The sequence below is a fragment of the Octopus sinensis genome, linkage group LG8 (genome assembly GCF_006345805.1).
Source record: "Octopus sinensis linkage group LG8, ASM634580v1, whole genome shotgun sequence".
Lineage (NCBI taxonomy): Eukaryota > Metazoa > Mollusca > Cephalopoda > Octopoda > Octopodidae > Octopus > Octopus sinensis.
The window spans coordinates 48,402,800-48,420,035 of record NC_043004.1 but is presented as its reverse complement, the minus strand read 5'-3'; the positions used below and the strand labels follow the sequence as shown (position 1 = coordinate 48,420,035).

Genomic DNA, 17,236 nt, shown 5'->3' with positions numbered 1-17,236 from the left:
GTGATTGTTATGATACAGCTCATGGCTAATTATTGTGAAAGATCAGTGATGGTTCTGACGAGAGATCAATAATGATTGCGAAAGCTCAACTCAGTGGTTGTTGTGATACTGATCAGTCATTGCTGTTATTTATAACACAACCATTTGTTCGTAACTACACCTTAAGAATGGCTTTAACCACACAGCTTAATGATTCTTGTAGAAACTTAAGGACGAGGGACCTCCTCTAAAAGAAACACTGCTCTCCATGCAATACTTCTTCCAGTTTCTGCTGAATGCTTGTTTTGCCATTCAGTGACTCTTCCAACTCACCCTTGGGAAGTGAATTTCTTTCCTTCATATTTGTATTTTCTTGTTCTAACAACAAAAGAAACTGTTAACTCCATTCAAAATGGGTGAAATGTAGACTATGATAGTAGAAACAGTTGTCAGTGAATGCATCTTTTTCATTTCTCCCAGCCTTTTACATCTGCTTTCTTCCAAACTCCAATATACATTTGACCATGTAAGAAGAATCGTGCTGATATGTATATTCCAATCTGTTCAATTGTCTGCTTCTGTGCCATGTTGCATCTCAAGTAAAGGCTTGATTGACAGGAAATTGTTCGCAAGTAATCATGAAAAAAGAACTCTATCTCTTGAACACAAGAGGTATCTTTTGGAATCAACTGCTTGGTTCCAGCATTGAGCCTTGATGCCACCTCAGCTTCAATCGTAGAATTATTTATGTAAGATGATGATATAGCATGTAATGTAACCATTAGAGTATCCAGTTTATAGGATCTAAGCTTCTCAAAAGTATGAGGCAATTTTCCTTTTTTCATTCGTGAATGTGTGGTGGAAAAAGTAGAATAGTTTTATGAAATGAAATATTGATCTTCGTAATAGACTTAAAGAGTTTTTTATTTTGTTTTTTACATCTTCTATCATCTGGGAATCTTGTCAACTTGAATTCATTCACCAACTCAAATTGCATAGTTCAGGGAGATTACTATATGCAGGGCAAAGGTTATTAAGGAGAAGGATTTTGAATATGCTTATTTTAGCTCAGTAGAAATGTTACCCTTTCCCTACTTCTGGAAGGTAATTTGCAAATTCTCATTCATCAGGATTACATATAGTCATGGCTTGGTTTTTAGCTCCATTGTTTCCACGTGATCCCAACAATTACTTCAACAATTTGTGGTCTTGTACAGTGGAAAACAACTTGGCAAAAATTTGCTTCAAGTTACCAGACAGCAGTACAGCTGATGGCTTGTTACAGTCTCATACATTTTATAAGTTTCTACCTAATCAGAGAATTACTTATGTTCTATAAGTATCTCATCACTTGATAGGTCAGCAGTAAGTTCATTCAGTAGTTATTTAAATAGGAATCTTGCATTTGAAGGGATCTCCTTTTGTGGGGCAAAATAGCTGCAATTTCATATACAGCAATAGCATGTGCAATCTCTCTGAGGTTGGAGACCGATCTTTTTTGTATCTCCACATGCTTTCAAACACAAAATTTTACACCTTTTGTTTGTCGACAATGACTTTATCAAGACAGTGTTTTGCTCTGTGTTCACTGTTGACAGAAGTCAGTAACACTTGCTTGAAGTTGATCTATTTTAAAGCCTATTTCTTCTCTAAATACTTGGAATTTGTGTAATAGTAATAATACATGTTTCTGGTTGACATGGATGTTCAAGCTATGTTCAAAACTTTCCTGGAACTTCAAGAGAAAAGGGTCTATGGTTCACTCAGAAATGACTTGCTCAAAGTGAGCTTGTTGCAAAAAGTAGCAAGTTTTCTGATCTTATTTTTCCTGTTTGCTCTAAACTACAATGCCGCACTTGATAGAGATATCTCTTGTCTTTGATTCTGTTGAAAACCCAAATCACTCTACTTGAGTGTCTTCTCTATTTGCTTTGGAACCTTAGTTGAAAGCTGAATTTTATTTGCTTGAGAAACGTACCCTTGTTTTCTGCATCGTCACCTTTGAGTTTAAGTTGCAAGCCAATTCCTCTCTACCTAGAATTACTCCAATTCTGGTCTGTCTGTCCTGTCAGGCAGAATCAGATCAATTTCATCTTTATTGAAGTTCAAATGCATTTGCTTTAGTCCTTTAGACCTTTCCTCTTCTCTGCTTCTGCAGTGATGCTTCTTGTTGCAAATTGTTCAGATTTAGTTGAATGTATGGGGTGAGGGCATCCCATGCTACAGCAGTATGCACTGTGTGTATTATATCATCTCAGAATGACCGGGGAGCGAAGAATGTCCAAAATCTTGTTAATTCCTTCACAGAACACATGATGTATAATATATGTGAAAGAATGTTAATAATAAAAAATAAAAAGCTACTTGTGTAAATTGCTATTTACTACAAATTATTAACAATTATTTTTGTTTTAAAATTGGAAGAGCCACAATATAATTTATAATTAACAATATGAAGAGCATGCATCCTTTTAAACTTATAGGGTGCAATGTTTGTTAGTTAAGTCATATTTTTAGTGTGTGATAAAAATGTTCAGAAAGATGAAGCTTGAATATGAAAACCACATGCAGCCACGCGTGCGCACGCACACACACACACCACACACACACACACACACACTCTCTCTCTCTCTCTCTCACACACACACTCAAATTATGTATGCATGTATAATTTCAGTGTATACAATATGAATAGATTCAAAGTTCAGTGTCGTAGATTTTTTTAATGTTACTGAGAAAATGATAATAGTTAGTCATGCATTCAACATGTAATATGTGAATAATTTCAAAATGCAGACAAGGCAGTAGTCACCAAAAGAAAGCGAGTTTTGCAATTTAATGAGAAAGTTGGGAGCTATGTTAAAATGGACCATAAAAGCCACGTATTTTGGATGAAAATATGCTTGGCATAATTATTATTTGCTGGAGTAGAGATGTTCTTACATAGTTTTACATTTTTTTAATGTTAATACATACAGATAAGTATATTTACATTGCACATTATGCATTTAATCTGTACATAGCTAGTCTCCACCACATATATTAATTATTGAGTTCAAATTCTGCTGAGGCCAACTTTGCCTTTCATCTTTTGAGGTCGATAAAATAAGTACCAGTCGAGCACTGGGGTTGATACAATCACCTTACTCCCACCCCTAAAATTTGTGGCCTTGCACCAAAATTTGGAACCAGTATTATTATGATATTTTCTAACCTTTGCATTTGATTTTAGTTTCAGTGTGAAGGTAGGATTTTATGATGTGTGTGTGTGTTTGTGTGTGTATGCAACTAAAAAAGAAAATAAGCTAGAAGCATAACCAACAAAAATGTACACCAAAATAGGACTTTACCCATTTGTTTAAACTCATTATACCTTAAAGTATCATTAATTACACGAATCTCATGGACATACACTTAAGACAAGCCCAAAGATAAAATTTTTAAAAATTTCAAATTTATTTACTTGTAAAAGATTTTCTTTTTTTACTTCTTAAAAAGACAAGTGCATTTTTCTGCCCTCTACCTTGTATACATGCGATATTTTAATACTGACTCTTAAAGGAGGAATGCATAATTTTGAAGCAGGGGACTGGAAGTAGATGGCACATTGAATGGGATTCGGTTTTGCAAACTGAGTTGAAAATCACTTTTGAAAAAGACTGTATAAAAGCCTTGTGTTAATGAAAATATATTAAAATTAGAACTTAAGAGATTTTTGACATTTATTCGCGACTAAACTAAAATTTTGCTGGAGTTATATTCACATAGAAATGTTCATCATTTACCCTCTTTTTTCAATTAGAGATTTTTTTGTCAGCCTTTCTAAGATTGCATAGGCTGAATGAAAATATATTCAGGCTGTGTTTTATAATTCTACTGCCAGAAGTCCTCTCTGTCACTAAGCCTTGCCTAAGGTATTTTAGAATATTGTTTTCCAGTTATCATTACAAATCAAAAGTACTCTGTTACCGGATCTATTATTTACAGGGAATGTAAAAATGGCATCGCCATTCTCCTCAAGTAGGAAGAAATGAAAAGATCTAAAACATTTATATGCTTGAGCACACATGTGCGTGCACACACACACACTCACACACGTATAATATACATGTGTACCTTATATTTAATATACACACACACATACATATTATAAAATGCATACAAAAAGAATCTGGCTTGATTTTTTTACTGGAAAAATTAATGCCACATGGATATAAAATCCTTTGGGTGGCAGGTGACACCTCTGCATGCATGAAAATTTTCATGTCAATAAGCTGCATCAGTTCCCAACTGTTATGCCTAGAATGCAGACATGCAGTGCACACTTGTCAGATTTTTGTCTTTACACAAGATGACTAAATGCATCGAGCAGAGACCATAAACCTGTGTCTCACCACCAGTGATGATGGTGTTCTTAAAGTTTGAAGTTTGGATTGTGATTTTAACAGTCCAGCATGTGCTGAGCGATTTCCATACAGAATTGCTTCTGTTGCCCTGCCAGTACCTTTGGGGTGAATTTCGCCGACACTCCCTGCATGCACAGTTCCTCTGTTAAAATAGAATGCACTGCTCCTGTACTTATTCCTACTTTGCGAGCAATTTCCTGGATTGTTACACAGCAGTCTTTAGCAGTTGTACCACTCCTTGATCATTTGGTGATGCTGCTCATGGTATCATCAGCATGGGTCTGCTGAATCTTCTGGATAGATTGAGTTTGAGTATCACCAAGCTTTTGGCAAAACTGGATGCATTCTCTCTGCTTGATGGATTCGGGTCATCTTGCATGAAAACAAAAATCTAAGAAGCACTCACTACACATTTGAACTCTAGGCATAACAGCCAGAGACTGACGCGGCCTACTGTTGCGAAAACCTTCATACATGTGCATGAAGGGTGGTGTCAACTCTCACCCAAAGGATTTTGCCCACACGGCATTAGTTTAGGCAGGAAAATATAAAGTTGGATATTGTTTGCATACAACTCATATATTTAGTATATACTATATTGGTTTGTTTTATTATGTCCAATTTTCCATACTTGTATGGATCATATGAAACTTGTTCTAGTAAAACTTTTCTAGAGCTGGATGCTTTTCGTGTCACTGATATTGGAGAGGATGTCTGCTTGTCGACTACATAGACACAATAACAGCATAATACATGCTACCAGGACGCATTTGCTTGCAAGTGATGGCTATGGTCTATATATGTATGAATTAATTTATAGTTGTTTATTTACTCTTGTCACTACCCTGAGTTTCTTTTGTATAAACAGTATAGCAACAAAGTGAATCATATGCTTTGAATGAATAGTATCTACTAAATGTATTGAGTACATTTTATGTTGCTTTTACACCCAAACATATGTATATGCATATCACCATCCATCCTCACATTCACTCTATCATAAAAATTATTGTATTTCTAATAGGTTTCTTTTTTATGTTTAATTCTTTTTGTTCTCTTTTGTTTGCCTCTGCTGAAGCTAAATTGTTTGTTGCTAATTTTACTTAAATTTATGTTTCTTTGCTGCTATTTCTATTTTACAAACGGCTTCTATTTTATTTGACAGCTGATTGTTTTTTTTTTATTTATTTTGATAACATTCTTAAAAAATAGTTCTGTTTTTTTGTTTTGTACATTTCTTAGAATGCAGCAGCACCAAGTCCACTAGGTCAAATGCCACCTCAAGATGGAATGCCAGGAGGTCCGATGCCAGGTTTTTTTACTGTAAGTGAAATGCTCTGAAGATTTCAATATTGGAGCTGTGGTTTGTTTCTGTTTGTTCGATTAAGCTGTAAGGAATTAGTAACATTTAGAAATAAGTTTCTGCAGTTCCTTTATCAGAAGAGGAGACCTAAGTTCTTTGCTAGAACTGCTTCAACTTTACGGTTTATATTTGAAGAATTGACTTGTAAGACCTAGAAGTGTACATTTTTAAACTTTGGAACCAAACTGAGATAAAGTGTTTTGTGCTTTGCAGTACCTTAATGCAGGTAATAAGTGAAGCATTATGTAGAGGTTATAGGTAAACATTAGTTCTCGATACAAAAAAATATTTCCAAGTTCAAATGCGGGGCAAACAGTTCTATGGCTTCTGATTGCACTCTGTATTTCTTATCTCCCTTAGACAGTCAGATTTCATCACATTTACACTCTGTCATTACAATTAGTAATAAGGTTTTAAAAAGATTAGCTTATATAGTTTGATTACTAGTTGGGTTAACATGATGTCAGCACCAGTGTCTCTACATATGATATTGACACAAACACTACTACATTAGCATCCATGTATATAACAATATGTTTTGGAATGTGATACTTAACACACCAGCTGTTGGTTTTAATGTGTCCCTATTAGCTCTAAATGATAGTATTATTATTATTATCTTTCGGAATATGGCAGTGAGCTAGCAGAATCATTAGCACACCGGGCAGAATGCTTTGTGGCATTTTGTCCATCTTTACATTCTGAGTTCAAATTCTGCTGAGGTTGACATTGCCTTTCATCCTTTCAGGGTTGATAAAACAAGTACCAGTTGAATGTAATCAACTCATCCCCTCTCCCAAAATTGCTGCCCTTGTGGCAAAATTGAAAACCCATTTATTATATTTAGGAATAAAGGTAGAAATAATCTGAAGAAATAGTTCAATATTTAAGTCCCTACTGCCCAATTTAGTAGTTCTCTTTATTTTGTGTGTGTATATTTATATATACATCATACATATATATAATATGTATGTATGTATATATGAGAGAGAAGAAATGTATGTATATATGTATGTATATGCATATATGTATGTATGTCTGGAATTGTCCTCATAACATTGACAATCTCTTCAGTTTTATATCAACATTAGAACTGACAATATGTATTCAAGAGAAGAAATTTTCTTTAATTTGTTAATAAGCTGTAACTTGCTACTTTAGTATTACTATTTTTGTTTTTTCAATTATTGGTTTTAGTTTGAAATTTTTTATTTGAAAATTATTTTCTCTACTTTTTTTTTCTTTTTTTTTTTTATCATTTTAGTCATTTTACCATTTTAATCTACCCTGTGTGCCCACCCTACTCCTTGTCTTTCTAGAAACTCTTTGTTCTGTGACAAAATTTTCTGCCATTTTGTTTTTCCCTCCTTTTATTGCATGCATTTCTGTATAAAGATCCCTAGACTGATTGGACATTCACACTGAAAGGGTAACGGTATCACTCCATGTATTAAGCCAACTTTAGTGATGTTTTATATTTATTATTAATTCAGTGCAATATTTTTTTGACTTTCTTGAGTAGGTTAATTATTGGTAGACTTTTGTAGAGATAATCACATCTTAACTTGTCACAGTAACCATTAATAATTCATTTTATATTGGTTATATAAAACATTATTGTTGAGTAAGATGTACTATACTCTGAATGAATTTCTCACTGTCAAGATCTGAACTCACCTTCTACTGTCTCTGTTTGTCTGTCTGTCTGTCTGTCTATCTCTTTCTCTCTCTCTCATACATACAGCTTGTATGTGTGCACTAAAACAATATTCAATAATAAAAGAGAATTAGCCCAATGAAATAGCCTATGGTGATGCGCCAGTGGTCTCTCGTCCTGTACTGTCAGTCTTCAGGCCACTTCGACTGGACAATATTCAATCATAAACATATACTCTATTACTAAATCATACAAAATAGGTTCAATAAATTTGGCTGTTTTAAATGAATTAAATAAAAAATTGAAATAAAACAAAAAACAAAACAACCTTTGATTAATTGAGAAATTTCAGCAGGCAACTATTATGGAAAATAGTAGGAAGGAGGAATGATTTAACTTCAAGATATTGGACACTCATAAAAATTATAGGCACAAATTTTTGGTGGGGTTCATCAAACAAAATGGATTACACTCCCTGACCAGTGGAAAGGCGAAATTGACTGCTAAGAACTGGAACAAACACTGCATGATGTTTTGTCCAACATTCTAACAAGTCTGTTGTGATTCTAACTTTGGTAGAATGACTGGAATTTAAGATGAAGAAAGGGGTCAGTTGGTTATATCAGTCTCAATACTTGACCAACACTTTTATTGATCCCCAAAATGTTGAAAAGGCAAAGTTGACTTTGGAGTGGAAAATGCAAGGCATTTCATCCAACACCCTAATGATTCTGCCACTCCAAATAATAATAATAATAATAATAATAATCCTTTCTACTAAAGGTACAAGGCCTGAAATTTTAGAGAAGGGTGTAATTGCTCACATTGTCTCCCAGTGTTTCACTAGTACTTAATTTATTGGACCATGAAAGGATAAAAGGCAAACATCAGCCTCAGTGAGATTTGAACTCAGTGCATAAAGCTCTAGAAGAATTGCTGTTATGTATTTTGCTACCTAAATAATAATAATTTCTAATATAGGTACAAGAAGAGCATAGTTGATCGAATCGACCTTAGTATTTCACTAGGTCTTAATTTATTGACTTACCACTTCACTGAAGAATGAGAAGTAAAGTTGATCTTGGGAACAAATGAACTGAGAACAAAGTAATGTAACTTGTTGCTCTATTGATTTTGTCCATCCACTGCTGTCAATGGCAATAATAATAATAATAATATTGATGCTAGAAACAAAATTGGAGAGGATTTACGATAAAAATAAAAACATTATTTACAGTGTGTTTTTATGTGTTTTTAATGAAAACACGTGCTATATTTGTAAACTTTGTTAAATCTGCTAAATTTAAAGCTACCTAGTTCTTAAATCACAACAACTCTCACTGCTAACCTGACTTTAATGTCCTTTGAACCAATAGTGATCTCATCACTTGCTGGAAAAAAAATCCAAATTTCCCTCAAATGACACTCTAGTATCTGAAAAAGGAAGACATATATACAAGGTGGACTTAGACACACTTAAGATGAATATGGGACAGCATGGTCATGGCTGTCTTTTAAGATGTAACAGTAGACTGTTATATCTTTTTCATATTCCTTACAAATGTGAATATTAAAATATATATCTGCTTATCATTTAGGCATATATATATATATATATACAGTAATCCCTCACCGTATCGCAGTTTACCTATTGTAGTTTGTTATTTAAGCTTACGTCGATTCCTTTGTGGTGTTGTTTTGCATTTATAATGAAATAAATATATACAAATTATGAAAATGATTAAAAAAATATATACAGTACTGTTTCTACTTCACAGATTTTCACCTATCGCAGGGGGTTCTGGAACGTACCACCCACAATAGTCGAGGGATTACTGTATAGCAATATGATTTGTACTCCACGTTAACTTATACTTGGTTGAATTTAATATTTTGTGAAAGTGGGGCTCACCAACTGTGTGTATAGAGCAGTGGTTTTCAACCAGGGTTCCACGGAACCTTAGGGTTCCGCCAGTACAGTCCAGGGGGTTCCGCAAGAAGTTACAAAAATGCTAAAATCGACAGTAATTTTTAATTCTCCTGTGCAGATATCTGTGCATAAGACAATTAAATTATTGCACAGGGGTTCCTCGGGCCAGTGAAATGTTTTCTTGGGGTTCCGCTCCAGTAAAAAGGTTGAAAAGCACTGGTATAGAGTTTTAAATTACAGTTCATAATGCAAAGGATTGAATAACTCTTGACATAACTGGATACATCACTCTATTGTTTTGTTCACATCATATTTCTACTACAGCTCAGCTCCTTAACCAACGCCATAGTTGTACTCCTTCACCATCATTGTTCGACGTGGTCGTGACAATGGAATTTACTATGTTACGCCAGACTTCACGGTCCATCATAGCATTACGGAGGTCCTGTTGCTGGATGCCTGTATCCCTGGAGATTACATCAGGGTAGGAGAGTGTGTGCCCTCTGGTATCGCAAGCAGATGGCTTCCAGAGGAGAAGAGTAGAAATTACCTCGTTTTCAGCTCTACAACAATGTCCAGCAAACTGGACTCTCCTACCTTTCACAAGAGATGATACAGGTAGTAATTTCCCATATATTTGTACTTCGGTTGGATGACGCTTCCACAAGAGATTTTGAGCCCTCATAAGGAGGCAAGTGTAAGTTCCATCCAACTGCCCCTCAAACTTCGTTGATAACGTCCAAGTTTCTGAGCCATATAGTAGAATTGGTTCGACTGTGGATTTGAAGATTTTAAGTTTGAAATCTCTACTTAGATTTGATGACCAGTATATCAGTACTTCCCAATCTGGGGTCTACATACTTTGAGGGTCCAGTGTTCAGTCTTTTAAAAGATTGCACTGTGAAATGTATTTGCATTTATAATTATATTTGTTCATTTACATATACTTTTCAAGCGAGGTATCAAACCAGGAAAACAAATTTGTTAGCTGATAAAAGTAGCTTACACAGCTTTCAGGCTTTTCAAAATCCATGGTTAAAGAGAAAGATAAAAAGGATCCTTTAATAGTGAAAAAGTTTGCAGAGTTGCATTCAATAACCAACATCCTAGTTTTCCTCCTTAAGCAGCATCATACTTACACTCATTATTTTACATTTTAGGTAACTCCCTTTCTTACATCATTGTTATACTTCTTACTCTACTTTACTTTTTCATTTCTTAGTACACATCAAACTAGCCTACATCATGGTTATATACTCCTTAATCTACATCATATTTCTTCCACTAATATCATACTCAGAATCATAAATATACTCCTTAACCAACATTAAACTACTTGGTCTGAATCAGTTATACACCTTAGCCAACATTTTGCTTACTATATTCTGTAACCTCTTTAATAACACGCTTCAGTCTCTATCAGTAATAATTAACTTCCATTATGGTTTATACTTAGCTTACATCATGGTTCTACTTTGACCCTACATCAATTATAGTTATTTTTTAACCCACATTGTAAGCAGGTTTTCTTGATAAAAATGTCATTTAATTAACTAAATATCTACCTCAATTTGTTAAATTTAACTCATTATCTCAGTGCCAGTTGTACCTTTTTATGTTTAAAAAAAAAAAAAAGGGGGAAAAAAAAGTTTCTTGGGATATGACCCTATCCCTGTCTATGCCCTCTTTCGGTGTCTTAATGTTCAGCTTGCAATTTTGCTGGTCACTGACAAGTAGTGTAGGGCAATGAAGGTCTACATTCAGGGAAGCAATTTCAGAATGGTACTGTTTGGGGCTCTGGAAGTGAGCGGGTGAGTAACATAGGATAATGGTTGTGTTGGTTTAGATGAGGATGAGATGTAATAGGATTAAGTTTGGTGAAGGGACTCGTGGTAGAGGTGACACATACAAATAAAGAATAACCTGTATCAATTCCAATATCTATAATGTATAAAATGTATTCCCTTTTCTCGTGGATTGGAACACAGGCCATAAATTAGATTGTTTTTATTTTAATGGAATTTTTATTTAATCCTTTTATTAACAAACTTCTGTTGTAATAAGTTTGTGTTTAAAACATTAACTACCATGGAATTTTAATGAAAGGTTTTTAGATCACTTTAACAAGTTCCATAGAACCAGGGGCAGTTTCAGGCAAGTTATTAATCAAAAGGTTTAAGTAGTTTATTTTCAGTTATTTATTAAAAAAGGATTTTTGTTTCCTCACATACACATAAAACCACTAAAGAGATAAAGCATAGATTTTTCACTGAATGGCTACTTATAAAGCATTTAACTGGCAATACTTATTCATTTTAACATTAGCACTTGCTATAAATTTGGTAATTTAATTTATTGGGGTTTCTCAAAACCACATCTCCTAACACCTGTTTATGTAAAGATCTTTTAGTAATTTTAAATTTACTTGGTGGTGGTGATGATGGTGAGACCCAGTTTCTTTTCTTTAATTGATGTCTTTCCCCTATTTTAGCAATATTAATATAGTAAATTTATAAATCTTAACAATTTTCTTGCACTTGTAATCTTTTTCTACACATTCTCTTCTCATTATATCATTATCACACACACACAATCACAAACTGGTGTACTGAACCACACATTCATAGTTTGTGGCTGGTGTTTTAAACCATATTCATAATATTTTAAGAAATTTTTCTAATAGCTATAAATATTAGCTTTTCTCTAAGTTTCACATGGGTTTGAACTATTGGTTGACATCTAGTGGAGATCAAATTGGCAGTGGTTGTTTATTTTTATTATAACTTTGAATATTAATGATTCACTTAAAAATAAAATCTGTTGAAACAAAATATCTTCCTCTCCCTTAAACTTTGTGTATTACTCAAAGAATAATTAGAGATACACATGGATTCACGCCAGGACAGTTTTACCTGTCATGTTGTTGATGTTAAAACCATTAATCAGTTCAAACTGAATTGCAATAAACTAGCATTTTTAGACTTTCCATGTGGAGTTTCGTTTGCAATGAAATTCTGTTTGGTCAGATTCTTCACAAATCATAGGGTATCTTATCAATCATCAGTCATCATATAGCATCTGACTTCATTCATTAACAAGGTATTCATTTAGGTTTGTTTTGTAGATATTTAAAAAAAAAAAAATTTTTTTTTCTTTTTAAAAGTGGATCTAGAGCAACCATTTTGTATATGATGGGACTCTGGAATGACAAATACAACTTTTTTTTTACATCTTTTTTCTTTTTTTGCGTTTTGCTATCATTTCTCTCTTTTTTTAATATGTTTATTCATGTAAAAACTTAATGGTTCCCAATCTCTAAGTCTTTCACACCTCATTCAGTCCCATCATACAACAGAAATATCAAACCTCCTCCCTATACAGTGTTAAGGTTTTTTTTTTTTCCCTTTAAAAAAATGCTAATGGATATTTGATGATTTTATTGAACTGAAATAGATTTAGCTTGCAGCAAGTTGGTTCTCTCTCTCTCTCTCTCTCTTTCTCATACACAACAGCTGAAGGGAAACTTATTGGGAGTTGTGGTGGGGGAGGGGACAAAAAAAAAAAACAACCTAATATTGATGATCTTAACCTTAGCACATTCAGTTTCTTATGTATTCAGAGAAGTAAATTTTAGGGTCATTACACACACACAAACTATTTCCAGGTCAGTAATTTCTATCAGGCTGACCGTGTTGTTCTGTAATCTCTGCCTGATTAACTTGTTACTTGCTATCCAGCAAAGCTACAAACTGGTTCTAAATTTTAAAAATTTCATCTTCTCCATTTTTGGTGACAAATTTTTCGAGCACATTTCTATATCTTGTTCTTTCAAAATGAGGAATTTCTAATTTCATTCCAGTGTAGTTTATCCAAACAATTTTGATTAATGACTTACGAATATTAAGATTACTCATTCCTTAATCCTCATCTGTTTTGTCTTTGTCCACTGTTGTATTATCAGATTTCATTGTTCTTCTTAATACTTACTCTCATTTCACCATGTTATTTATTTATATGTAAATATTATTATTATTTATTTATTTGTTGTAAATCATGTGAATGCATGTGGGCTAGTTGTTAGGGTTGTTGCTGTCACAATTGCAAAGATTGAGGGTTCAATTCCTAGGCCAGCCATTCATTGTATTCTTGAGCAAAACCACTTTATTTCATGTTGTTCCGGTCCGCTCAGTTGCAAATGTGGTCCAGCTATAGCTGGGAAGTTGATTCTGCTACAGATCAGCATCCCATTTCAAGAGTCAATGTTGTTACCTCAGTCAGTTATATGTTATGGAAACTGGGGTTCATACTTGGCCTTTATGAGTCCTAGGGCTCTTATACCTAAGTGGGTAGCAAATCATATCCTCTGCTTGATGATTTGAACTATTGTCCTTTCAAAATTGATAAAAATGAAAAGTACTGGTCACACACAAAGGGCAAATCAACAGGATGGCACCTCGCTTGTACAATTTTGTTGGGGTCCTCTACCAATGTATGAAAACTTTATCACTAATTTTTTATGGCAGTGAATTACCAGAAGTAGAAAAACACAAGACTATTGTTTTATAGTATTTCGTCTTGTATGTTCTGAGTTCAAAGCATGCTGGGTGTTGATTCATTCATCTTTACTCTTCTCTCTTTTTAAATTAGTGTTGTCATGTCTAAAAAAAATATTGTTATTATTATTATTCCTCTGGTAAGCTGGCAGAATTGTTTGAGCATTGGACATAATGCTCAGCAGCATTTCTTCTGGTTCAAATTCTATTGAGGTCGGCTTTACCTTTCATCCTCTTGGGGTCGATAAAATAAGTAAGTCTAGTACAGGGATTGATTGAATCGACTTGTTCCTTCTTTTCAAAATAGTTGGCCTTGTGTCAAAATTAGAAAGATTATTATTATTTTTATTATTATTATTATTATTGTAGATTCCAAATTTTGCTATCTTTTTGTGTGTTATTTTTTACCTTTTGATGTTGTTTATTCTTTTATTTCTGTTGATGTTTGATGTTCTGTCTATATGAGCCATGGTGCATAGTAATTAAACTGCTGAGCAAGTTGCCACTATGAGCACACGCAACCATCCATTCAGTGCCTGTAGATAGTTTCAACTGTGACAAGACGTATTAGGACGTGTTAACTACATATAAATAATGTTTTACGCTGTAAATATTTTAGCTTTAATGTGATGTCCTTTATAAATAATCCAATTTAAATAAAATATTCTAAATGCAACTCTTTGTAATAATAATAATAATAATGATAATAATAATAATAATAATAACAATAATATTAATCATAATAATAATTAATAACGTTAATGATGTGTATAAGTTAGCTTGTTGAGGTTAAAACTAATTAACAACAGTGATTTTTAGTTGCTGTTGTTTATTGTTCCTGTTATAGGTATCAGAAATAAATGATAGAATTTAGTTGTTAAAGACAGTAATTCTCTACTAGTGTAGTTGCTGCTTTTATCATTGGTTTTGTATCATTGTGGCATCACCATCTTCATCACAATCAAATGCTTCCTCCCCTTCCACAGCCGCCAGCATCACAGCCGTCCCCCCACCCGCAGCCTCACACTCCCATGATGGGACAGAACCAAGTGAGTATCCACCAACTCCTCCTCCTCCTACACCTCCTCCTCCTAATGTGATAGTTTTTGTTTCTGTGTGTGTGAGTGTGGACGTGTGCATGAGTGCATATATGTGTGTGAGAAGCGGCTTGTGTGTCAGTGTGAACGTTTGTGGGTCAAGTATGAACATGTCTAATACATTTGTTCAATTAAGTGGACGAGCTATATATCAAATTAGTGTAAAAAGTGGCCGTGTATTCCACAGACAGACATACTCTTAATGTAATTCTCAAGTGAAATTAGTGTGATATAGTTGGACTTTTGAATTAAAGGTACAATCCATCCAATGAATTTCTGCTTGGTTTCCAGCTATAGTAATAGTAGTAGTAGTACTAACCATAGTGCCATGAAGTGGGATCAAACCCAAGACCTCTTGGCTGTAAAATGAACTTAACTATTCAGCTCCACCTGCATCTAGGTGTGTGTGTGTGTGTATAATTTTACATATGTTTTCATCATATATAAATATACATCTTTACATCACATATATATTTATATTACACATAGATAACATTAGATATATTTGTTTATTCAGATGATGGCATATGAATGAACAAATATCTCAGTTCACTCTACCATATGTAATTGAGTACTATAGCCTACATTGTGGTTCTCTGTGGGTTTTTAAAAATACACTTACTCATATGTGTATGTGTATTACATACATGTGTGTTTATTATATATCACTATTTTAACACCCATTTTGCCATGCTCACATGGGTTAGATAGGATTTCTGTGGTTGAATGCCCTCCTTCCTGTTGCCAACCCTCATTTGTTTCCAAGTAAGGTAAATAGCTCACCCTTATTTTAATTGAAGGTACCATTTTTATGATGGTGACACTTGTTTACCACTATTACACAATATCAAGACAAAAAGTTATACAAACACTTGCTCACATATGTGTGTATGTGAAGGCACATGGCTTAGTGGTTAGGGGTTTGCACCCACACTTGCAAGATCATGGTTTCGATTCCCAGACTGAGCGTTGTGTTGTGTTCTTGAGCAAACCACTTCATTTCACGTTGCTCTGCAATCATTTCATCACCTGACCTGTGGCACATCATGCACCTGTACATTAACTTCAATTTTCATCTACAAAATTGACTTACCTGGGGCTATAGAACGCACTTGACCAAGGTTCCACACAGTAACCTGTAACCACATAGCCATGCCAGCATCCATCATAAACATTTGCACTCAAATGTGTCTGTGTACACACACACACACACACACACACACACACACATATATGTGTGTGTGTGTACATACATATACACAAATAAATAGTGTTCATGTACATGTAACATACATGTATATAACATGTATATGTGTAAGTATATGTTTGTGCATGTATACACATAAACATATATGAAATAAGCCTATCCACTGCTGTTACTGATCCTAGCTGTTTTTATAGCTGTCTAATCGCAAAGGCTACTTGCAAGAGTTATGTTTTCAATTTTTGTCCTGTTAGCTTTTGCAAGTTACTATAGACACTGTCTTGGGGAAAAGGCATTGTTTCTTACCAGCACGAACAGTTCAAGGTGGGTGTTAATTGTTGTCCCTACAAAGTCTAGCCAAATGATACAGTGTAACCCAAGCCAGAACATTGTCTTCAATGTTGCCATGTGGTTTGTTTTGGTGCCCCTTGTCTTAGTCCTCGACTCCATGAACGGTCAGTACCACCAGGCAGTTCTTTATTATGTATGGCAGGGATGTTCATCTTTCCGAAGTATATACAGGCTTACCCGCTCAACCTATCCTTTTCCTACCTTGCTATACAGCAGCTATATCATAGCACCACCTTTAAGTTCAGTGGTTATTTAGTCCCTAGAATTTTAGGCAATCCGGTACTGTTTCATGGTTTTCAGTTTGTTATATAAACATACATACTTTGACACACACACACACACAGATTTACATTTGTATATATGTGTGTGTGTGTGCATATATATCTGCATCTGTATATGTGTGTGTGTATAAGGCAGTGGTTTGTTTGTTGTTTTTGTTGAACAAGACACTAGTCCATGGTAGGACTGAACCTGAGGCCACATGGTTTTGAAGTAAACTTCTTAATTGCACATTCATCATCTGTGCTTTTATGATGAGTATGTATGCATATTATATATACTCTCTCTTTACTCTTTTACTTGTTTCAGTCATTTGACTGCGGCCATGCTGGAGCACCGCCTTTAGTCGAGCAACTCGACCCCAGGACTTATTCTTTGTAAGCCCAGTACTTATTCTATCGGTCTCTTTTGCCGAAC

At 34.3% G+C, this 17,236-nt stretch overlaps 1 protein-coding gene and 1 long non-coding RNA gene across 8 annotated transcripts in view; both read left to right on the top strand.

The window, feature by feature from the left end:
- LOC115215229 (single-stranded DNA-binding protein 3) overlaps positions 1-17,236 on the top strand; it is a 194,236-nt gene that overhangs the window by 117,795 nt on the left and 59,205 nt on the right. For 5 of the 7 annotated variants that reach the window (XM_029784459.2, XM_036505380.1, XM_029784456.2 and 2 more), the window contains 2 exons: positions 5,628-5,708; positions 14,875-14,937. The exons of 1 other annotated variant lie outside the window; for it this stretch is intronic. In XM_029784459.2, coding sequence (XP_029640319.1) covers positions 5,628-5,708; positions 14,875-14,937 — 144 coding nt within the window. The remainder of the gene's footprint in view (positions 1-5,627; positions 5,709-14,874; positions 14,938-17,236) is intronic. One more of the 7 variants, XM_036505379.1, reaches the window with a different exon arrangement.
- LOC118764545 lies at positions 9,559-12,724 on the top strand. Its single transcript, XR_005000365.1, has 2 exons — positions 9,559-9,718; positions 10,163-12,724. It is a non-coding gene; the product is annotated as an uncharacterized LOC118764545 (long non-coding RNA).